Genomic DNA, 23,801 nt, shown 5'->3' with positions numbered 1-23,801 from the left:
TTGGTAAATTTCTTTAACCTCCCCCCACATTCTGCTCAACCATAGCCATGGAGGGTAAGCAGTGCGTGAGCGTGTGTGTACGTGCCCTATTCCAAAATGTCTTTGCATGTGACTTTGCCAAATGACTGTTTTAATTTCTTGATTGCTGAAACTGATTCGAATCACAGCCTTTCCCTGCTGATTGAAGCAATTAGAGTGTTCTTTTTCCTAAGGTATTTTCTGATCAATGCACGAGATTGAATCTCTGTGGTAGCTGTTGGTATCCACTTAATGAAATGCTATAAAATGGAATCACCTTGTACTGAATCCTGCACTCCTTCCTTAGAGAAAGTCTCATCAAAGCATTCCACGGTTTCCTCAGGGCAGTGGATCAGGGGCTTGCAGTGAAACTTTTCTGGAGCTGGGACCAGTCCTGAGAGCCAGCAGTAACCCAGTGTAGGGAGCTCTCCAGTGTAGGGAGCTGAAGTGCCATGAGCCATCTCAGATCCAGGAGGAAATCAGGAATTTTTTAACTTTCTACTTACATTGAGTTGTTGCTTGGGCATCCTGTTGTAGGGAATAGCTGCAGGAAACTGGGATGCTTGGTAGTTTTACAGTTCTGAGATACTGAGAACCTTACAAAGGATGTTTGCAAAGTTTGTTTCATTTCAGACCTGAGATTATTTCAGTCTGTTTTGGATTTAACTCCAGACATACTGGACTTGTTGGAAGTTTTACCTGATTAAAGACCAGAGGATTTTTAACTTAGGAGGTTTTTTCTGATCTCTTGGAAATCAACTGTCTAAAAGCATTCCATGTTTCCCAGCTGTACTGGTGACACCATTTTTGTTAACCCGCTGTTAGATTTTCACTAACAAAAGAATAATGTCATAGAATCATGGAATAGTTTGGCTTGGAAGGATGATCTCGTTCCAGTTCTCTTTTTAACATATCAGTTCTCTCTTTAACATACCAATATGTTACTGTGTGCTCTGAGATTATTTTGGAGCACAAAAATCCCTTCTGGAATGAGGGACCTGATACCGGTTGCCCTGGCAGTGGAACTTGATGTACTCAGTACTCTCATGCCTCAAATTATTCCCTTCTCTGTTGAGTGTTACACTGGAAGCTCTTCAGGGAAAGCCTGGTAAAAGTTGCCCAGTGTCATTTCAGAGATCAGGTTCAGTCAGAAGAACTAAAAGAAACCTCGTTCATCCCGGAGCCAGCTCAGGGCAGCAGCGGGGCCGGGCGGGGCTGTGGGAACCCGGGGAACCCGAGCCCTTCCCGGCTGGGAGGTGGCCGAGCCCCATCTGCTGGGGACGGGAGGTCCAGCAGCCGCTCTGTGCTTGCAGATTCAGCCGCAGGAGATCAGCCCTCCCCCCACGGCCAACCTGGACCGCTCCAATGACAAAGTCTACGAGAACGTCACGGGGCTGGTGAAGGCGGTGATAGAAATGTCCAGTAAGATCCAGCCGGCCCCGCCCGAGGAGTATGTGCCCATGGTGAAGGTATGGGGGCAGTGCCTAAACTTGGGGTGTATTCCTACCCTGAATGAAGTCTTCAAGTGCTGTAGGAGAAATCTTCTGGAAAGCTGGAGTAGAAAAGCTGTTTGTGTTCATGTGTTCAGAGGCTGGAGCTTTGGATTCCATGCCCAGTATTGTGGACAGCACTGCTTCATGCCCAGCTTGTTTGTGCTTATCCAGGGTCCTGAGTAGTGTGCTGTCTCCTCCACATTTTCACTTTCTTTGAGAAAAACTTGTTCTTAAGCCTTTGGCATCTTGTTTTGATGGTGATAGACACAATTGCAGGTGGGATTGTGAAGTGCCTTAGGCATGTTCCGACTCTTTCCTTATCCAGATGAGCAATTAAATATATCCACTGCCTCCTGCACTCCTAAAATTCTCTCATCCCTTTTTTCCAAGTCTTTGAAGTTTATTTCTTTAATCTCTTTTTCTTAGGAGGTCGGTCTGGCACTAAGAACTTTACTGGCAACAGTAGATGAGACCCTCCCAATGCTCCCTGCAAGCACCCACAGAGAGGTACGTGGAGCTCTGCTTACCTGCTGCTCAGCCACTGCCTTCCCAGTCTGGGACAGGTTTTGGTGCTCCCTTCATGGCACAGGCACACCTTTTGGTTCCCTGAGCAGTCTGAACTCCTGGGTTATAATTCTCCATTAACTGAATTTCATTAAAAATGCTGCATGAACTTAGGCTTGGTATTAGTGAGGATTCTTAAACTGGATATAGGTGTCACCTATAGGAAGGTGACATAAACCCCAGTATTCCACAGCAGGGAATCAGCTCAGGGTTAATTCTTAGTGCAGATGTCACCTGTCATTTGCTTGCACACCAAATCATTGAACAGGTAATTGAGCAGAGCTTGGTACAGCTGGAAGGTTGGCTGTAGTTCTCGATGAGGAGTGACTGAGAGCTTTTAATGAAGTTCATAATTAAAACAGTTTTCCTCCAAAACCTTGAATGAGTGTGGTACTGAGAAAGCCAAGGAATGGTTCTGTAAGTGTCATCTCAGAGGTTCATGCTGACTTAGCTGTGTGCTTAAGTAACCTGTATCTGCCTTTTTGTTTCATTTTTTAGAGCCGCTTCTATGCTTTAGAGCTGCTTCAGTAGTAAAAAGAGTAAAGCTACAAGAACCTGAAAACCCATTACAAGCTGTTAATGCCAAGTTGTGGTTTAAAATCCACTGCTTGGGTCTTGGTGCTGTTTAGCAGTGGGTGGCTCAGCAGGTGCCAAATTCCATCTGCTGCTCCCCATGGTGTTTCAGAAACAGCCCAGCTTCAGTCAGGGATCAGCAGGGGCTGTAGCTCTGTGGAATTGCTGTGAGTGCAGGGTTTCAAACCCCCAGGGCTGACGGGCTTGTCTTGTTGCAGATTGAGATGGCGCAGAAGCTGCTGAACTCAGACCTGGCCGAGCTCATCAACAAGATGAAGCTGGCCCAGCAGTACGTCATGACCAGCCTGCAGCAGGAGTACAAGAAGCAAATGCTGACGGCTGCTCACGCCCTGGCTGTGGATGCCAAGAACCTGCTGGATGTTATTGATCAAGCCAGACTGAAAATCAGCCAGTCCAGACCGCACTAAGCACTGAGGGAAGAGCATCATCAGCCTCGGAATTCTGCTCGCCACAGGATGTTCCTTCACCTTCCACCAGCAGTGAGGATTCACCCAGCGCAGTCCTGGCCGCCCCCTGGGGTTCTCTCATTGCAACAGTTGAACCGAGTGGCTCTGGTGGGGCCGGGCTGGGGTTCGGGCCGTGGCGTTATCAGCAGCTGAGGTTTGTAGAGCAGCCCTCGGGGCACGGGGCAGGTCACTCCATCGCATGGGCCGCGCTTCGCACCGAGCCGCCACCATTGAGCTGCCACCGGGCCACGGCCTCGGAGCCAAAACTGTTGGAGCAGCAGATGGGAGAAAGATATTGTGAAGTGAAGAATTCGGGGAAACCTCAGGGCTGAGAATTCTTGCCCACAGTATATGAACTATCCAGACTGGAATTTTTTTTATTAGAACACTTACGTCGCAATATGCTAATCACGATTTACAGAGAAAGAATAAAAAGCTATATTTTCAAGACTTCAGTCATTTCAAGACAAACTAAAGCCCTCTTCATCTTCCTGCCTTTTACTTTTACGTGACTGTGTGAAGCATTTGTTTGGAACTAGCTGTAGGACACAACTGAACACTCGTCTTTTTCACCAGGATAACGTGCCAGTTCTTTTGTAGCAATGTTGTTTTCCTTGGAAGTGAAAATGCTGCTTTGTACCAGAGCAACTCAGAGCTGCATTTAGAGGAGATCTGTAACCATTCATGTTCCCCATTTTTATATAATTTATAAAGACAGATTAAAGCCATGATGACTATTTTAAACCCACTGTAGTTAACTAACCCATCCTTTTGTCTATCTTGCCTGGGAGGAGTTACAGTAGAGCAGTGTAATTAGATTTTCCTTGGTTTTCCAGTTATGCCATCTGTTCTGTTAAAATAAAAACCACACTCCCTTTTTGCTGTTGAGGGATATAAATTATTCTCAGGAAGAATATAATGAACTGTACAGTTACTTTGACCTATTAAAAAGGTGTTACCAGTGAAACTCTGACTCTTTATTTCATGTGTGTGCACTGCAAAAGAATTCTTTTCTGGGTACCTGTGTCTTTTTAAAATGAGTTGATAATACCTAACACCCTATCATAAAGTTGTTCCTTAAATGTAAAAGGCGGGGAGTCCATCAGTGTTTGTGGACCAACTTTGGCATACCCTCTCATACACCTGAAATTTTCTAATGCCCACTTGGAACACAGCCCTTACCTTGTTCAACTGCTCTGGAAAAGTCCTGTTCAGAAGTTATTTATGAAATTCATGCCTTTTAAGTAGCTCTTTTCCAGTGCAGTGTGACATCACCTCCCACACCTACCCTCCACATGTTTTCTGGCCAGGTAAATACATTCTGTACCTTCCACAACCTCAGCCCTTCACCTGAGCATTGCAGCCTTTTCCCCACTGTGAAAAGCCTCTGGCCTTGCTGTGCCACAGCTGCCCCTGCACAGGTTCCACAGGAGCTGCAGCGCTGCTGTAACCAGAGGTGTCACAGCAGCAGAGGCTGCAGCAGCAGCCCAGCCTCAGCCTTTCTGCTGAGCAGGTCCCCAGCCTGCAGCTCCGGGCTGCTACCACACCCCTGCTCACTGTGATTTTATTCCCTGCTCTGTCCAGAAGCCATGGGTACCTTTTAGAGCTTTAACTGTTCTTGTGAAACACCAAAAAACTGACAGGGGAAGTTGTAAAGCCCCAGCTGAGCACTCATGACAGCAGTTAAAGGGAGTTGGAGGTAACCTGGCCACCCTCCACAAACATCCACCTGAGACATCAGTACAAGCAGATGTTCTTTATTACAGGCTGGTACAAAACTAATTAGTCAAAAAGACCAAAGCCCATGTCATCATCAGATTCCTCTGATTCTTCCTTCTTTTCCTCTTCTTTCTTCTCTTCAGCTGGAAAAGAGACAGGATTTATTTTCCAATTTATTGGCTCATAGAAGTCAGTTGTCACAAAAAGTGTCACATGCAATGACATCAAGCATGAATCCCTAGCAGTCCTAACAACCTAAGCCAGCAGCCCAAGAATAGTGTTTGTACTATCGGCAAAGTGGTTTTGTACATTCAGAATTCATTTCTATCAAACCTGAAAAACTTTACGAGGAGATGCTGATGCTCTGCACCATGCTGATGACACACAGGAAGAGCAGTCTAAATTCTGAGGGAACACTAATCCTGTACACTGACTTAATGTGCAATGCCTCCTTTCTCAAGGGGAGGGCGTGCTTTGCTCCAGAACACTCACACACATGGCGGAAACCACATGCGAACAGCTCCTGGAAGTGGTGCTTGCTAAGCTGTGTCTGCCCCATCCCTGGAAGTGTTGGATGGGGCTCTGAACAGCTCAATCTAGAGGACCGTGTCCCTGCCCACGGCAGGAGGTTGCAAAGAGAGGGCCTTAAAGCTCTTCCTAACTCAAGCCATTCCATGGATCCACGGATCTACGTTCCCGGGCCTCGGTCGGACGCGGCCGTCACTTACCGGGGGCGGCTCCGCCGGCGGGCGCGGCACCACCCGCGGGAGCGGCGGCAGCCGGAGCCCCTCCACCACCCGCTCCCACGTTACAGATCAGGCTCCCGATGTCAATGTTCGCCAGCGCCTGCGGAAAACGACAAGCGGCAGCGAAGCCCGGTTAACACGGGCGGGAGGTGCGCTGGGGAGCCCCACACGCCGCCCCCGCCCGGCCCGCGGCCCCTCTCGCCCACCTTGGCGAAGAGCCCCGGCCAGAAAGGCTCCACGTTCACTCCAGCTGCCTTGATGAGCGCGTTGATCTTGTCCTCCTGCAACGAGATAGCGGCGCTCAGAGCCCGCCCGGCCCGGCCCGGCGCGGCCCTTCAGGCGGCCATGCCGCGCGGCCGCCGCCATCTTGTGCGGCCGCACTCACCGTCACGGTGACCTCGTCGTCGTGCAGGATGAGGGCGGAGTAGATGCAGGCGAGCTCGGAGACGGAGGCCATGGCGGGGCGCGGTGCTGGTCGCCGGGTGGTTCGGCCTTAGCTTCGTACGAAGGACTCAGCACCTTGGGCCGCCGCGGAGCGAAAGGGGGTGGGTACCGGGGCGCGGATTTATAATGGCGGTGCGCGTTGCGTCATCGGTGACGTCACCCCGTGACCCTCCGCGCATGGCAGGTGCCCGCGCGCGCTCCCTCCTCCGTCCCTCAGAGCCCTCTCGGGGAATAATGCACAGAACAGCGCCGGGTCCGGCCGCTCCCCCAGCACTGCCAGCCCCAGCCGTGCCCCAGGTGCCACATCCCCACGGCTTTTGCATCCCTGCAGGGATGCGGACCCCTCCACTGCCCTGGGGGAAAACTCTGCTGAGGCCGTTTTCCCAGGATCCAAACTAAAGCTCCCTGGCACAGCTTGAGGGGCCCAAGCCTTCCTCCTCCACAGCTACCTCAGGTGTCACTGCCTCGCTAAAACACTCCTTTTTCTGTACGTAATAAAACGGGAAGAAAAGGTGCAGAATGAGCCCTTGGTACAGAATTGTGTATTGTGATTTTTTCCACCCAAATATGAGCAAGAGCTTCTTTCCCGTGCAGTGACCAAGCACTGCACAGATTGGCCAGAGAGGGTGTGGGATCTCCCTCACTGGAAATATTCCAGAGCTGTCTGCACACAATCCTGAGCCTGCGCTGGAGCAGGGAGGTGGCGCCAGGTGACCCCACTGTGGTCCCTTCCAACCTCATCATTCTGTGGTTCTGGAATTCTGGGATTCTGATGAGCCTGAGCAAATTCCAGAGTTTTGCTCCAGCGGCATCATTGGATTGTGAAAAATGAATGTTCTCTGGGTTTTATTTTGTGTCTTCTTGACAGATGTGTGTTTGATGAGCCTCAGCTCAGTGGCTGGGCAGATCACGGAACAGATTTCCAAGCTGTGCTGGGGCACTCCTGGAGGACATGGAGGGGATTTGGGAAAGCCACGGCTCCACCAAGGTCAAGTCCTGCTTGATCATCTGAGGGGCCTTCTATGATGGAGTGACTGTGAAAAACACTAATCACTTGTTTTTAAAATTTTAAAAGTTTAATAGTAATAAAATTGTTATAAAAATAGCATTATAATTAGAGTAATAATAATTTGGACAATTTGGATTAGGACAATATGAGACAATAGAAACAAAGAGTTACGGATGTCCGGGTACCTTTTTCTGGGCAGCACAAGCCCAAAAAAGGACACACATTGACAGAGGATTGACCCTTAAAAACAACAGCCTGTTGCATACTCATACACCTCATACATGATGCATAAATTCCATTCAAACACAGGATTCTGTCTGGTCAGTGTCAACTTCTTCCTCTTAATCCTGACAGCGTTGTCATGGCTGAGCATGGCAGGAAGAAGTTCATTTCTTCTGATAATGGGGCAATAAATTCTCTTTCTCTGAAAGATTCAGGTGTCCTGTAGCTGCTATCTGGTGCGAGTACCTCATTCCTTTCTTAAAAAAATATCTCACATACATAGTTTCTATTTTAACATTATGTTATAACCTAAACTATATTTAACACACTACTTAAAACAATTAAAACAGCATAACTTTCTAACATAACACATAAAATATTCATTTTAATATTTGCAAAAAGCCAATCATAAAATATGCATTTATCACGTGGTTCTGATGAGCCTGAGCAAATTCCAGAGTTTTGCTCCAACAGCATCATTGGATTGTGAAAAATGAATGTTCTCTGGGTTTTATTTTGTGTCTTCTTGACAGATGTGCATTTGATGAGCCTCACCTCGGTGGCTGGGCAGATCATGGAACAGATTTCCTAGAAGCTGTGCTGGAGGACATGGAGGGGATCTGGGACAGCCACAGCTACATCAATGTCTAGTCCTGCTTGATCAACCAAGGGGCCTTCTATGATGGAGTGACCACATGGAGTGGACATGGGAAGGTCTATGGATGTCACCTGTCTGGACTTCTATAAAGCCTTTAACACAGTCCCACACAGCATCCTTCTAATTGGAGAGGGATGGGTTTTATGGATGGACAGTTTGGTGGATGAGGAATTGGCTGGATGGTCACACCCACAGTGCAGTGATTGGCTCAGTGTCCAGAAGGAGATCAGTGATGTGTCCCCTAGCTCTGTTTGGCCCATTATGATTTAAAGTCTTCATCAAAGACATGAACAGGGGAATCAGGTGCACCCTCAGCAGATTTGCAGATAACTCCAAGCTGAGTGGTGTGGCTGACATGCCTGAGGGACAGGATTCCATCCAGGCTGGTCAGAGCTCTGAACAACCTGATCCAGGTGAAGTTATTCCTGTGCACTGCAGTGGGGCTGGGCTATCTCACCTTCAAAGGTCCCTTCCAACCCGAACCAAATAAGTAAAATTATAAAAAATGCAAAAAGCTTGAAATTTTAGAATCCTAAAATGACAACTTCCTATTACCAGCAAAGTGTATCCAGCCTGCTTTTGTAGTGCTCCTTTATAGAAATCTCAGGATTTATTAGACCATTACAAGTGAAAGCTGAGGTAGGCAAGAGGGACTTCACCTCTTGTATCCATCCCTTCCTAAGGATCACAAACAACTGAGAATTTCACTAAAGAAAGATCTAACATTACTCACTGCTGGAGATGATAAATGCACAGTGATGCAGTGCTTAATTTGTGGGTGTTTATCCCTATTAGTGGAGTCAACAGCTCTGAATTTAAGCATTCACTTAAACTTCCTATTCAAGGCACAGGACAATTTTCTACATTTTTATACCTAACTCAAAGCAGCAAATAAATGCACCTTTCCAGTGGGATTAAATATCCAGGAACCTCTGTCATTGCTGGGTGCTTGAGGATGGGTTTTCACTGGGACTTCACAGTGTGAGCCTCACTCCAGGGCTGCCAAGGTCTCCTGTGCAAAAGCCCTCAGAGCTGTCCCAGTGGTCCATGAGATGATGATCTGACTGAAAAGTAGCAGCAGAGAAATAAGATTCCTTTTCAATCAAATAAATTTGCAAATGTTGCTGGCCTGGGAGATGAGTACTGGAAGTGTGCAGGCAGTCAACAAAATTACATGTTTAATAAGACATGGTTTTGTAACAGTTCTGATATAACAGTCCTTAAGCTAAAAGTTATTAGAAATGCTGATGGGTTGTTAAAAAATAAAATATGAAGACCTAAAATTTAAATGTGACATTCACATAAGCTTAGGCTTTGGTTGGCAAAGATGTTAATTGAAAGAGATTTGCCTGCATCCTTGCTTCATGGCTGTCTTGCTGCATCTATTGAGTGACACTGATAAAGCTGCTCTGTGGGAGCCCAGAAGAAAGTTCTGATGAAAACAAATCACTGTGTAAAAGAAAGCAAAAAAACAAAAGAAACCTCAGTTTTGCTGCTTTCTAAAGCTTTAGGAAGCCTAGGTATGTAATGAGGATTGCTGATTAATAAAACTTATTTAATAAAGCTGGTTAATAAAGCAGATCAAGGGTCTAGAAATTTGCAGTGGAAATTTTTCACCTCTGATGCTGTAATTGTCTGTACCTTTTGGAGCAGAAGTCTGTTCTAGATGAATCTATAGCAAATAGATGGAGGTAAAAAAAAAAAAAACCACCAAAAAAACCCAAAACCCCAAAAAAACCAAAACCACCAAAAATAACCCAAACCACCAAAAAAACCCCCTTACATTCCTAAAGCCCCTTACATTGTTCTATGTATTCTGCTATTCCAGGGTAGTGAGTTATTCCCAGGCTGGTGAGGTTTAGGAGGATGATCCAGGCTGGTGCAGGATCACTCAGGGCTGTATTCATGATAAACAAAACAAGTGTCTTGGCTAGGAAACTTCCCTGAGGTGGATATTTGACACTTGGAGGATGGATGGTGAGGAGCAGAGGCAGAGATCTGGCTGGCTGTGCCTGTGCATTGCCAAGGAAGATGAAAACATCAGCAAGATCTCTCATTATCATACACAGAGCAGTCAGCCCTTAGCACCTCACCCTGAATTCGCTGTGTGATGTTCACACAGAGCCGATGCTGACTGTAAGAACATGACCAAGGCCACTGGTGGTTACCAAAGTGGTCAAACTCAAGAGGTCTTTACCAAGGAGACTTGAAGTTCTCTTTTCTTATCCTTGTTTAACTATTTTGTTGCTGCTTTTAACCTTCCTGAGGTGATTCTTCTCTCCTTAATGCACCTCTCTCCAGCTCTCCAGGCTGCAGTTTCTCAGTGACCAAAGGCAGAGTGTGGCCAGCAGGACCAGGGCAGTGACTGCCCCCTGTACTCAGCACTGGTGAGGCCACACCTCGAGTACTGTGTCCAGATTTGGGTTCTTTGCTACAAGAAGGACATTGGAGCCTTTCTGAAGAAAAGGAACAAAGCTGGGGAGGGAAGGAGCTGCCTGACAGGAGGCTGAAACCAGGTGGGAGTTGGTCTCTTCTAATACTAGGAGGAGAGAAAATTACCTTAAGTTGTGCTCAGGGAAGTTTAGATTCACTATTAAGAAAAATTCCTGCATGGAAAGGATGGTCAAGCATTGGAACAGGCTGCCCAGGGAAGGGATTGAGCCAAGAGCTTGGAGGTATTTAAAAGACATCTAAATGTGGCACTTAGGGACATGCTTTTTTCTTGGTGGATGGTCTCAGGTACAGTATTTACTTCGCTCATCTTCTTTTTGGAAAGTCCTTTGTTTCCTAGTTGGGTTTTTTTTGTCTTTTCTGTTTGGTTGGTTGGTTTGTTTTTTTGGTTTTTTTGGGTTTTTTTTTGGTCATTGTTGTTGTTTGGGGGGTTTTTGGGGGTTTTTTTTGTGGGTTTTTTTTGTTTTGTTTTGTTTTGTTTTTGTTTCTGTTTTGTTTTTTGGGGTTTTTTCCCCCTTGTAACAAGGTTATTACACTAAAGAACAAAACTCTGGTACTTCTTGAAACTGTAACAACCAGTGTGTGTAACACATCCCCAATAGGTGGTGCTGCATCTTTTCCATCAAGTTGAATTTTTGCATTGTTGATCCTGATCACCTGGAAAAATTGTCTTTTTGAATGAACTGAAGTTAGTAATCTAATGATAATTAGTTGTTTTGTTTTGTTCTGTTTTTTTAGAAATTATTATTGCAATTCATTTGACAAAATAAGTCAAATGCAGCTTTGTAGCTTGGTAGTTGGGACAGTTATCTGATTATAGAAACTCAAAAATCATGTCTTGGCTCCTCCACTGTGATTCATTGTGGTTAAATATTTAATTGTTAACATAACAAACAGTTCCTGAGCAGGGGACCAGAACCCTCAAAGTCTTTGTAAAATGTGAACACTTTAGGGCACAGAGCCATGGACTTCACTTTGGTTCTGATTTTAAATTCTTTTGTAAAGAATGCAGAATATGTGACAGGTCTAATGCATGTTCTCCAGGACAACATCTTAAAAGCTAGGCCAGTTGAGAGATGGCAAATATAAGCCTAAATCCCCTCCAAGTCAAGAATAAAATTTACATCTTCCAGCTCTGAGTGAAATTTTTTGCTACTATATCACTGTAAGCAATGACTGTCAGACATTTATAAACTCTGGGGGGTTTTAAAATTAATTCCATTTAAAATGGGAGTGTCTGTTACTTAGGGAGATCAAGGTATGTTTTCTCATGAAAAGAAAAGCTCTATCATTTGTCACTGGCCTATTTGTATATAAAATATTTTTCCTAGATTGCTGCTGGTGCTATAGAGGATTTTAAAATGCTGCTCCTAAATACTGTCTTTGCTTCCAGAATTATTAGAATGTGCTTTTTTCCAAAATTAATAATTTCTTCTGTGACAGATATCAGTTCTGGGAAATGTCATCTTGAAATACAGCAGTTAAGACAGGTATTGTGCCCAACAGTCACTCTTTTTTTTTTCTTTAGAAAAACCTAATTTTAAGCATTTAAGCAGCTGTTCTTACAGTACCATATAATTGTTAATACAGCATATAAAGACCATGCTTAAAAGAATGCTGTTACAGAGCTTTCAAACCTCTCTTTCAGAACAAACCTTTTCAAGAACTGAAGCCTTTTTTGGGTGAAATGGCCCAGTAAGGCATAATTAGGTTTCACTCTGCTCCAAAACAGCAGTTGTGAGTGACAGAAAGCATTGGAAATGAAGCAAGTGACATGGCCCAAAATGAGTGTGTGAACAGAGGCAGAAGAGAGCTGGAACTCTTTTTCCTCAGCTGCACAGAAATGCTGCTGGAAGTGCTCAGCACCATGAAAATATACCTGAGGAACAGCAGCACTTCCACATGGGAAAACTGTGCTTAAATAAAACAATTTAATTTATTATTTAGCTGACTGTGCAGTTCTACAGTCTTGTATGAACAGTGACAAATGCTTTTGCTTATTAAGTGCTAAATCCAGAGAAATCAGCTTTAAATCAGTACAAGACTGTTGCACTCTAGGATGTTTGAGGCATTAATTGCCATTTTCATGATCTCTGTTTTTCAGGGAATTTCTGAAATCAATTGCAGAGGATTCTGTGGAGCCAGAAGGAAGTGTGGGATATATGTTTAGTGTTTTGTAAAATCTCCCCTTATATTTCACCTGTCTTGTGATGCTTGTTAGCTTATTATTTTCAAACTGCTACCACAGTACCAGAGTGGACTTGTAGGTTCAGCATAAGTCAGTGTGGATAGCCAGGGTGACCAAATTAGTCCAGTGAACATTTCCAGAAAGTTGTCGTGTGTTTTATCCCTTTTCTTTCTTAAATGCAGGTCTAACAGGCACAATAGTATGTCTAATCTTAGAGAAGGATATATTCCTAATCAGGTTGAAGAGATTGGTTTAAATATAGCATCAAAAAATTAGATGTTGATGCAGAAACTGCATGTTTTTCTCCTGCTACCTCAGCAGAAAGGCCAAATGTGCCTCAGATAATTCTCTTCTGTCTCTTGTTTTTGGGGATTTTTCCCCATCCACCCTCTTTTTCAGCCTCTAGTATGGTTATATACACCAGAAATTATTGGTGGTTGTGAAAAAATGTTACCCAGCTCCTCACAGGGAGGAAAACAGCAATCCCTTTGCCAGCTCCTTTGTTTATCTTTTTGCTAGAGCTGCTTGGCTTTGCTTTAAAACTAAAGTTGACCCATAATTTTGTCCTTTATTTGTTTATAGTTAGGGGTAAATCTTTACTTTCCAGCAATTTGAGAAGCCTGGAATGGAGACAGATCCAAAATCACTCCAGTGGAAACTGCAGTGGTGACAATGGTTTCAGGAACAGTTCACTTGAAGTGAAAGCTGAGCTGTTAATAGCAGCCCTGGAATATCTGCAAGTATGACCCAAAGGGGAGAGTAAATACTTTGGAACAGTGAGATGCTTCTGTATCACTTGAGATGTGAACTGATGAAGAAGGATATTAATTGGCTTGAGGAACACTGCAAGCTGTGTTTGCCTTGCTCTTTGGCAGATAATACTTGGTGAAGGAATTCAGTTGACCTTGATGGGCCTTGACTGTTCTGGGTTGAAAACTGCATGAATTTTTTAAAGGCTTCCACATCAACATGGAGGAGGTGATTGAAAGTATAGATCATGGCTGTGCTGGAACTCTGTAGGTAGCTCCAGTGGAAGTGAGCATCATTAACTTGCTTTTTGCCTCCTTAGCAAGTTTATTTTTCCTACTTTCTTCTGAAAGGAAGAGGTACTAATTAGGTGACTACAAAAGGATGACAGTTCCTGCAGGAATTATCATGTCTGATGTGGAATCACAGCATTGTTTAAGTTGGAAAATACATTTAAGATCATCAAGCCCAACCATTAACCCAGCATTGCCAAGCCCATCACTAACCCATGTCCCCACATGCCACATCCATGTCTTTTAAATTCCTCCAGGAATATCTCCAGGGTCTCAGTGCATCATACTGATCAGTACTCTGCCTCTTTCACATCCTTTCTACTTTGTTTTCCCCAGTACATTATCTGGTTGTACTAAACTTACATGTGTACAGTACCAGACATTACCTGCTTGATAAGGACAATAAGGCAACCCCACCACAGCTGGGTTTCACAGATATGACTAAAAGTGGATATGGGAATCCATGAGGTAACTGAGCTGAGGTTTTCAGAGCAACAGAAGGAATAAAAGAATATAAACAAACAAATCAAAATTTAACTCAAGATCCAGCAGTATGTTTAATGCTGATGTAATTCCAGCATACCTTTCAAACATGTAATAGGAGAGGTAATGGAGAGAGTGCTAGAGGCACAAAGTCATTTTCCAAGGTCTCGCTGAAAGCCACAGGATGACAGAACATAGTCTTAAACTGCGCCAGGGGAGGTTTAGGCTGGACATTAAGTGGAGTTTCTTCACAGCAAGGGTGATTAAACATTGGAATGGGCTGCCCAGGGTGGTGGCGGAGTCACCAGCCCTGGATGTGTTTAAAGACTGGACATGGCGCTCTGTGCTCTGGTCCGGTTGACGCGGTGATGTCCGCTCATAGGCTGGACTCGGTGACCTCCGAGGACTTTTCCAACCTGGCTGATTCCGTGACTCCGCAGGCAGAGCTCAGGCGGGGGCTGCAGGCAGGGAGCGGGGACTGCAGGCTGGGATCGGGAACTGCGGGCTGGGAACGGGGGCTGTGGGCTGGGATCCGGGGCTGCGGGCTGGGATCGGGGGCTGTGGGCTGGGATCCGGGGCTGCGGGCTGGGATCGGGGGCTGCAGGCTCAGTTAGGGAACGGGGGCTGCGGGCTGGGAACCGGGGCTGCAGGCTCAGGCAGGGAACGGAGGGTGCAGGCTCAGGCAGGGATCGGGGCCCCTCGGCTCGGCAGCGCTCGAATCCCCGTCCCGCGGCCGCTTCCCGCCCGCCCGGCCGGAGGGCGGAGCGCCCCTTCCCCGTGACCCCGCGGCTCCTCCTCCTCCCCTCCCCGCTCCTCAGTGCCGACGAGTAACCTGGATTCCCGGCCCTCCTCCTCCTCCCTCTTTCTTTTTTTTTTTTTTTTTTTTTTTTTTTTTTTTTTTTTTTTTTTTTTTCTTCTCCTCTCCCCTTTTCTTTTCCTTCCCCCTCCCCTTTCCTTCCTCCTCCTCCTCCCCTTCCCCCGACAGCGTAGCCGGGGCTCGGGCTCGCTCCCTCCCCCGTGCCCTCCCCTGGAGCCGCCGCCGCCTCCGCCGCCGCACACACGGAGACATGTACCCGGGAGCCCCCTCCGCCGGACCCGGTGAGCTTTGCCCGGGTTTGTTTCCCTCCTCCGCTCCCCCCGGAGCGGCTTTCCCGGTCCGTGTCCATGAGGAGCCTCGGGAGCGCCTCGTCCCCCCCGGCTCGGGCCTGGCTGGAGCGGCGGCCGCGCTGGCCGGGGGAGGAAGGAGGGTCAGGGCGCCGCCGCCACCTCGGGCAGGGCCGCGTGTCCGGAGGCCCCTCTGAGGGGAGGGTCGCCTTCCCTGCCCCGCTCCCCCCTCCCTCTGCCGAGCCCTGAGGCCGGCGCGGCTCCCGCTGCGGACCGGGGTCTCCATTTCCTCTCTCCCGGCTCCATCCTGGGATTCCCGGCTGGCCGCGTGTTCGCCCGCGGCCGCGCCGCGATAGTTGAGCTGGGGAGGTGCGGGGGAAGCGCCCGCATGTCGGGAGGGCTGCGAGAGGTGAGGGCTGCCTTGGGTGTCCTCATGCTCGCTCTGTGTGGGAGCGAAGGAAAGGTGGATGTGCAAAGAAGCGTTAGCAACTCTCTAAGGAAGGTTTAGTATCACTTTGGGGAAATACAGATCAGTACTGTGCGAATTCGGGCAGTTAGTATGACACGATGTTTTCTCCTTTTTAGCGTTAAGCTGTTTCTGCGGTGAGAATTCTTATGTAGAAACAACAGTGTTTGGATGACTGGCACCTAGTTTTCTTTTAGAAAAGTTTCAAAATAAATGGAACTTCATTTTGTGCTACCGTTCTCAGTTGTTTTGCATAAAATTTCTTTCCTTAGAGGGATAATCTAGCAAGGACTGGTGTAGGGAAATACAGGACCTGTAAATGAAATGTCTTTTAGTGCTCCTCTTACAGATGCTTCTGTAAAAGCATTCATATCTTGGGGTCTACAATTAGGTGTTGGCTTTTTTTTTTTTTTGCTTTTTTTTTTTTTCCCTCTGACTTGGTTCTCCTGAAGGGGCAATAATCAGGAAAGACAATCAGGATGATTATTTTCCTCTTGAAGTACAGCTCCTCTGTTTTTACTTTCTCACCGGGCTCTTGCTGGCACAGCAGGCAGACAGGTCTCTACAGCTCTGTGTCCCCACGCTGACGTTCGAGGTCTTGCTTTCATGTGTAGTAACACCATTTGCACATTTCAGCACCAATAACTGTAGAGCTGTCGGTGTAATCCTGTGCTGGTTTCTGGTCGGGTTCCCTTGCTCAGGCACAGCTACGCTTTCAGTTTACAGGTGCTCACGGTGTTGCTGCGTTCACCTCCTGGCGATAGATCTTGTTCGAAATTGTGCTTAAGGAGACAGATAATTAAAAATATTACCAGCATATGGGCTGAAAGTAGTTTCATGTGTGGGAGTCTCTTTATCTTTATTTGCTCTCTATCTGATCCTACCAGTTTCCCTTTCACTTGGAATGATCTCCCAGCTGGTGGCTGCTGTTTGCCATCAGGGACCCACGTTTGGTGTGTAAGAATGCTTTCCCCTTCCTGGAACAACAACCTCTTCACCTCGGGCTCCTGCCACTGCTGTACTTTCACCAAGTTCTGGGTGGTTGTTGTTGTCACCCTGTGTGTCTCCGGCCGAGCTCCTCTTGTGCCTTGTTTACTTCCGAGTTTATCGGGGTGGCTCAGCCCTTTCCCCGGGCAGCGGCCGCGTCTGTGCCGGGCTGGGAGCTGCGAGTTGTTCTGCACATGGGGAGCGAGGCTCCGCTTCCTTCCTGTGAAATCACCCACGGGCAGCCTCGGCAGCTCAGTGGCTTCTGGCAGCCCCGGCAGCTTCCTGCTCCACACACCAGGCAGGGCATCGTGGAGATTTTTATTAGAGCGTGGCTGTTCTGTTTTATTAGAGCGAGCCAGCCTGGAAGCAGGGACTGTGAAGTCGCCTGCCACATGTTAATCTGAAAACTACAAACCCACTGTGTGTGAAATCCTGCTCGGAGGAGAGAGCACAAGTGTGGTTTCCAACCCCTCACCGGGCCGGAGCTGCTGTGAACACAGCAGAGAGCTGCAGCCTCTCCAGGTCTGTCAGCACATCCTTGACACCAGGGAAAGGCTCCATTCATCTCTGCTCTGTCCGGACACTGCTGATGCTCAGGAGCTGCTTTGCTCTCCCAGTTCGTGTCCAAACTGGGCTCTGCAGCCAAGCCCATCCGAGGGTGCCCCTGGTGCTGGCCTCCTGCCAGAGGAGCCGCTCAATTTGCCACAGGGTTTGCTATTTTAGACTTAATTCTTTTTCTGGAAACAGTATCAGGCAAGTTAGGAGGCCATATCTGACTGATTTCAAAACATTGCTGCTGAACGTGCAAAGTTTGTTCAAACACGCTGTTATGTCGGGAGTGAGGTGGAGTTTTGTACATGAAGGGGTTGTCACGAAATCACTGTTTCCATAATTAGGGAATTAATGATCCCTTTTTGCTTTTTCCCAGATACTGTCTGAGTTCTTGACGTGGTGTTGAATTTGCTGTTGACATTGTGTCCATACCCTTTTTTTAGCTTCAAGAAAGTGTGAAAAGTCAAGAATCTGAAAATCTGAGAGGGAATTCTTTTTTTGCAGAAAAAGCTCGATACTGGTACTTTTTGGTGTACTTTTTTTAGAAGGACAGAAAAATGTCATAATAAAAGTACTGTCATTCAGTTAAAAGACTTGATTAAAAGCTGCATAAACTTCTGGAACTTGCACTTCTAGGTCTTAATGTATTTATTAATTCTAAATTTTACACACCACAGATTTCTCTTTTATTTTTTGAAAGGATATTTGGTTTTGCCTTATGCTGAGGGTCCTAATTTATTTTTGAAGCAAGACTTGTCTGAAAAAGAGCACGAAGTTGATTATAGCTTTGCATGTGAAATACCAACTTTTTTCCCTGGCACAAAAATTTATTAAATTCGTGGAACTAAAGTTATTTTCTTGTCATTTAGTTTTAAGTTACCCTTTAAAAATTGTGAATAGACTGTAGAAACTTATAAGTCTGTTTAGAATTTCAGTGCAGGTACTTGTTTTTGCCTTCCATATATTTTCTTGAAGATTTTGGATGTTAGATGTTGATTCTCTTTGAGAGTCTTCAGTCTTAAATTGTAGTGCAGGGAAGGAAGAATGTGCTCATGCCTTACCTGGGTAGTGGAAATGGCAATATCTTCATCTGCTTGAATTTAATCCACCAGTGTCCTCTTACCTTGTGTTTCACTGGCAGTGCATGTTTCCCCTGTACATTCTGTTAAAGGTGTGTTTTTCTCTTCTTAAAAAATCTCTTTCTGTTCTCTTGGGGGTGAATGTGGACCTGCTCTTACCCTGCTGCTGGTATCACACAGTCATCCAGTTTCTTTGGCTTAATTTTAGACCATGAATTAATGCTGAAACTCCTTGTAGGCTGCCATACAAAGAGGAGGGAATGAAAGCTTCATATGCAGCCTCAGCTCTTTTCATTTTTGCTAAAATTGAAATTGCATTTGACAAAGTTACAGCCTAGAAAACACAGCATGACTTTTTGCAAATGTGTTGCTGTCATGACCAATATATTTTCCTAAGGAAAGAAAAATTCTCTATCATTATGTTGCCTCAGATAACTGTGTTGTCTTCAGGTGGCTTAAAGATGAGGTGGTTTGATGGAAAGATAATTGGTGGTGTCAGATGTGACACCAAACTTTCTCCCTTCCTCGGTGAACTGAGCTGTGCTATTTGCTATTGAAAAGTGCAACATCTTTTTCAGCAGTGATTCTCATGCTGACTTTGCAGTTACATGGGATTTTGGGGACTTATTTTTACTTCATCTTGAAGTTTCTCACTTTTGCAGAACTGTTGTGTGCTCGTACATATTTAGTGGTGCACTGGAATGTACAGAAGCAGTGCAGAGAACAGCAAACCTTGCTAACTTCCAGGAAAGTTCTTTTTTCACAATTTGTAGCCCTTCCTTCACTGCTATCACCACCAGTCTGCCTCTTTTGCACAGAAGGGTGGAAAAGGGATATAAATGCTTTAATTCAGTAAGAAAAAAAAATTGCCTTAGATGATAATCTGATGTTCTTATACCCCTTAGAACTGTATAGGAGGGAGAGATTTTTCCATTTCAGAAACCAGCCCTTCTAAACACTTCTGGCCTTCCAGAAATCACAGGGATCAGCCAATGAACACAGCAAACTTCTGCTAAATTGGCTTTGCAAGCACAGATAGTTTTAACTAATTAGGAACTTTACATGCCTGCTGAAAGTCCTGTTCATGTTGGCTAAGCCTGTCCTGACAACAGCTTCACAGAATTTTGTAAGGGCCCTCAGAATTTTGGTGTTTTGCTTCCCTTACTTGATATTTATGCAAAATACTTGGTCCTGTTTTTAGTGATGAAGTTTCTAATGTTCAGCTTACCAGAAATTATATCTAAATCTCTAAATGAAGAAAAGTCAGCCTCCAGTATCTTATTTTTGGTAAGTTATGAACTAGAGAAAAAAAAAAAAAAAGCTGGTGGAAAATATTACGTAGTTTTGACTGTAGTGGCTGTGGGATTGACTGTAGGGATCTGTTCCATGCATTGTCCAATTAATTTGTTTTAGTATCTTGCTTCCTCTCTGATGTACTCACAAAGCTGCCCACTAGAATGTAAAATGTCTCTTATCCTATTGACTGGAGAAGCACAGCCCTTTGAATTCAGTGCAAAGGGATTTTTGGTTGGGGGTTTTTTTCCCCACATATATTGTAATGCACAAATTTGAACTTAAAAATTTCATTATACCTTTTATACTGCAGAAAATGGGAAAAGACAGACCTGGATAGTATCAGCCCCAGGTAAACTGAGTTTGTGTAGTGTCTGTCATGTTTTACAGCAGAGCTGTAATTTGTGAGTCCCTGTGGTAGCCATTTCTAAGAAGTTGTGCTTTGAAGAGACTTTCTAGTACTGTCCAGGAAGTGGAGTTTTTTTAACTCCTCGAGACTGAGGTGATGCTTGTATTTTTATATACTCAGGACTGTTTTAATCAGTGGTGTCTTTTAGTCTGTTTAGTGAGCACCACACATCAGTCAATTCATTTTAACCTCTCTATATTAATTGTTTTGCTTTTATTGTTCTCTTTTCAGAACAATATTTGGTGCTTTCAAAGAAAAAGTTTTTGTGTGAGCATGATTTCATCTGTTTCTGTACTCTGTCTTTGCATTTCATATTAAGCAAAATTGCTTCTCCTAAATACCCTGCTCTGTAGCTGTGCTGCAGCTGTGAAGCCACGTGGCACCTGGTGTCCAGGCTTTCTAGGAAGGAAAGTTTTGTTTGCCTATTTTTTTTTTACTATATGACTTCACAAAACTGGACCCAGCCATGGTGGAAGCAAACCTTTGATTTAGTTTGGAAAGTACTGTGGATCCTGGCATAATCAAGTCAGTCCAAAGCTTGCTTTGAGGTTTTTCTTTTGAATTGGGTACTCATTGAGCTGTCCACAGTGCTACCAAATTTTGTTACTGTTTGGGTTGTGAAAGGGATTTATTTATTTATTTAATCACAGGTGTGGTGAGAGTGATTTGTTCTCTCCTGTTGTAATTTGTTTGTCCTGTTCTATTTTTTCAGTTCTGTTCTGTCTTGTATGGGACTTTATTGTCCTCTGTAGTGAAGTTGTTGGGGACCGGGTCCCAGCATTAATAAGTCTGGAGTCATGCAAGTCTCTGTCTTTGGGAAAGCATTAAAATATTTAACTTTTCAGAGATGCAGAATAACTCCAGCTATGGGCTTTTCATCTGCAGTTTTGAGCCCTGCAGTTTTTCCCAAAAGCTCTCCTGGCACAACCTGATTGAATTCCCTTGTACAAGCTGCTTTATAATCAGAAGGTGGAGAATATTCTTAATAAAATATGTGTGAATCTGAAGACTGTGTTTAAACAGTACACGAATTTACTGTCTCCTTGTGTCACTTCCAGCCTGTGTTGGGTGTGACATGAGCAGATGCGGAGCAAAACTGAAATTTTCTTTTTTTTGAGAAGTAAACTAATCTCAGCATGTTATCTTGGGAAGCTTGAAAATACACTTCTGAAATTTATCAAGTGTATCAAGTTATCAAGTGATATTTATGATTTTGTATATAGTCTAGGAAAAAAGTAACTCTTGTGTGCCTTGGCAGTGTTGGACACCATGGGTGGCTCTGTTCGAGCTGCTCATGTCAGAAAATTGCAACTTTTTGTCTCAGCAATGCTTTTTTTATGTTCCTAGTTTAGTCTTGAAATTTACACAGGAGCTTATTAATGTGAGAAAATAATGAAATTTTAATTTTAATTTAGTAGTAGGAAGTGTGTGTGGATGTGCTAATTTAGATTTATTTTAAATAAGCCAATTTTAGGAGAATTCCCAAGAGTGGAGGTTTCACTGGCTTAGCTAGATCAATCAAAAAATTGTTTGAAGTTAAACCTGTCATGTAGATGAATAAAACTTTAAAACATAATTATTACTGGGGCCTCATTATATACCTTCTGAAACTTGTTTAGCAAGTGTTTGCTATTAAAGGACAGGCATCTGTTCATAGAGAGGGTGAATTCCTGTCTAAATGTTGCTGTGTTCTTGACTTTGGTAATGAGCTTCTTTCTTTGTCCTTTCATACAGCTTGTGGTTTGCACTGAATGCTCCTTTTCTGCTGGTTTTTGTGGGCTTTTTTTATTAATTTCTCTGTTGGTTTTACACTCTTGCCCCATCATACTCCTCCATCATATCTGAAATCCTCATAGAGGACAAGGCTTTGGGAGAGCAGGGCATTTCTCTTGTTTGTGGTTTTTTACTGCCAGTGAAACAGAAACTTTCTCAAATAATATTACTTGTCAACTTCAGCTCTGCTGGATATTTCTGTTGTGAAACATAACTCTCTCTACTGAGAGACACAGGTTTAAATAGAAAACCCCAAAAACCACCAACCCTCCAAACCATAAGCAAAACAAAAAATAAAATAGAGCAGAAATCCAGGTTCATGTAGAAATGACAACGCAGAAGAATGAATTTCTCGGTGAACCAGTGCATTTCATTTTCAGAAGAGCTTCAGTGTTTAATGAGGGAATTTTTAGGAATATCTCACAGGGATTCAGAATATTTGCATAAGGGTGTGTTGTTTAAAAGTCAGAGCTTCTTTCAGAAGGGGGAAACTTCCTGCCAGGGCAGGGAAATGAAGCTTTGTTGTCTGGGTCTCGTTATGTGATAAGAACACAGTAGTGGTGGTTTTTTCCTAATTGTTTGACTTGCAAATTCCCATTAATGTCAAATTTCAGGGAGGCCCCTCTGTATCAAACTTTTATGTGACTTTTTTTATGTTTCATAGCTGGTTTAGTTTGTATCAGGTAATATGAGAACATCAGTTGCTTACAAGAAGCAGGTGGAGGAAAAAACCCTGCGGTGTAATGGAAAAAAAAAAAATTCTGAAAGGGAACTTCTGCTGCCAGCCTACACCCTGTAATGGCTCAGTTATTCCACTATTAGGAACCTGCATTTTGCCCTCTTTGCAATGATGCTGAAAACCACAACCCTATCTCTGGAAACCACAGGAGATACTGCTGCATGTTGAAGATGCTGCTACAGCTGCTTTCACTATCTAAAATGATAAAATAAGGCATAACCTCGGATCTCAGCTGGGAATTTTCTATTCTGAACCTAAACCACGAGAGTGTTCATGTGTTTGTAGATTAATCCAGTGTGGGTATGGGAAAAGATTGGTTTTTTTCCCAAGGAAGACATGACTATTTCTGAATTACAGCTCTACAGTTGAGTTTTGTATATTAAAAACTGTTAAGGAATGAAGACAACTTAATTTTTATTTTTACATTTTGCACAAAACCACTGCCAGCCAAAGTCTGTGTATGAAATGTGCTTGCAAAGGTACAACTCAAAGCAGAACCATCCTAACTTCTTTCTTTAGTTAGCTGAGGATGAATCACTTCTGTGTTTCATTAAGTTGTGCACAATGCAGATCCCACAGGGAACGTGGATCTGGGGCCTCTGTGGCACCAGCTCCCAGCTGGTGAGGCCCAGCACATGGAAAACCATGCCAGTGGCCATGGAATAGAGCCTGAGCCATTAAACTCATGAATTCAGTGGAGCTGGTGTGCATGTGGGCACTGGTGGCTCTGGAAATGCAGGAGGAGAGGATGGGGTGTGATGGTGGGGGAGCAGCACTGCTGAGAACTCTGACTCTGCTTCAGGGCATTTGATTTCTCCAGCATCCTCTCGTGGGCTGTAGTGCAGAGACCACTTCTTAGTGTCTCTGAGGAGGAAAAAACCATTGAAAGCCTGAGGTGTGGAGGTGCTGGAGCTCAGGGTGAGCTGTGCAGCTCTGGAGGTGCTGTGTGGGGGCAGCTGGGTGTGCAGGTGTGGAAGTACCTAAGGATGGGGCAGTGAGCTCAGCTCTGCACCTGGCAGCAGCTGGGTTCACTGTGGCTCCTGGGGACTGAATGGAATTGCTTGTCTGTCTGTCTCATGTTCACACCAAGCAGGGATGGAAACTTCAGGCTGTGTGTTGAATTTTTTGGGAGGGTCAATCCTGATGGATGAAGAAGTTCATGCTTTACCAGCCTCGTAGTGACCCAAAACCAAACCAAGGAAGCCCAGTGAAGGGTGGGTTAGGCTGTTTCCTACACACCTGTGCAGTTCCAAGTGTCAGCTAGTACAGAAGGAGGGGGAGCAACATTTCTCTCTTTACCTAAATGCAAACAAGGGGTAAGGGA

General features: G+C 44.9%; 3 protein-coding genes and 1 long non-coding RNA gene across 18 annotated transcripts in view; 2 read left to right on the top strand and 2 right to left on the bottom strand.

Annotated features, from left to right (window-relative positions):
• Positions 1 to 4,082, top strand: part of PTK2 (protein tyrosine kinase 2) — a 189,446-nt gene extending 185,364 nt beyond the window's left edge. For 8 of the 14 annotated variants that reach the window (XM_071421882.1, XM_071421881.1, XM_071421869.1 and 5 more), the window contains 3 exons: positions 1,315 to 1,487; positions 1,938 to 2,018; positions 2,867 to 4,082. In XM_071421882.1, coding sequence (XP_071277983.1) covers positions 1,315 to 1,487; positions 1,938 to 2,018; positions 2,867 to 3,076 — 464 coding nt within the window. In that variant the 3' untranslated portion in view covers positions 3,077 to 4,082. The remainder of the gene's footprint in view (positions 1 to 1,314; positions 1,488 to 1,937; positions 2,019 to 2,866) is intronic. The other 6 variants (XM_071421870.1, XM_071421880.1, XM_071421875.1 and 3 more) reach the window with 1 other exon arrangement.
• A 774-nt stretch (positions 4,083 to 4,856) lies between these two features.
• RPLP1 (ribosomal protein lateral stalk subunit P1) lies at positions 4,857 to 6,151 on the bottom strand. The gene is made up of 4 exons (XM_071421883.1): positions 5,966 to 6,151; positions 5,787 to 5,861; positions 5,563 to 5,680; positions 4,857 to 4,977 (listed from the first exon to the last, which is right to left on the bottom strand). Exons 1-4 carry the CDS (start codon positions 6,035 to 6,037, stop codon positions 4,898 to 4,900), a joined length of 345 nt encoding a protein of 114 aa, XP_071277984.1. The 5' UTR covers positions 6,038 to 6,151; the 3' UTR covers positions 4,857 to 4,897.
• An 8,810-nt stretch (positions 6,152 to 14,961) lies between these two features.
• AGO2 (argonaute RISC catalytic component 2) overlaps positions 14,962 to 23,801 on the top strand; it is a 58,325-nt gene continuing 49,485 nt past the window's right edge. For both annotated transcript variants that reach the window (XM_071421865.1, XM_071421864.1), the window contains exon 1: positions 14,962 to 15,173. In XM_071421865.1, coding sequence (XP_071277966.1) covers positions 15,143 to 15,173 — 31 coding nt within the window. In that variant the 5' untranslated portion in view covers positions 14,962 to 15,142. The remainder of the gene's footprint in view (positions 15,174 to 23,801) is intronic.
• LOC139587486 (uncharacterized) lies at positions 16,038 to 17,111 on the bottom strand. The gene is made up of 2 exons (XR_011678409.1): positions 16,530 to 17,111; positions 16,038 to 16,427 (listed from the first exon to the last, which is right to left on the bottom strand). It is a non-coding gene; the product is annotated as an uncharacterized lncRNA (long non-coding RNA).

Source organism: Agelaius tricolor, unplaced genomic scaffold (assembly GCF_023055355.1).
Source record: "Agelaius tricolor isolate 1412-34295 unplaced genomic scaffold, bAgeTri1.0.p SCAF_2, whole genome shotgun sequence".
Taxonomy (NCBI): domain Eukaryota; kingdom Metazoa; phylum Chordata; class Aves; order Passeriformes; family Icteridae; genus Agelaius; species Agelaius tricolor.
This window is presented reverse-complemented; position numbering and strand designations above follow the sequence as displayed.

Coding starts and splice junctions, on each gene's coding strand:
- RPLP1 (XM_071421883.1), bottom strand. CDS start 6,037: ATGGCCTCCGTCTCCGAGCTCGCCTGCATCTACTCCGCCCTCATCCTG. Junction 5,862..5,965: donor ACGACGAGGTCACCGTGACG/GTGAGTGCGGCC, acceptor ATCTCGTTGCAG/GAGGACAAGATCAACGCGCT. Junction 5,681..5,786: donor GGCCGGGGCTCTTCGCCAAG/GTGGGCGAGAGG, acceptor CGTTTTCCGCAG/GCGCTGGCGAACATTGACAT.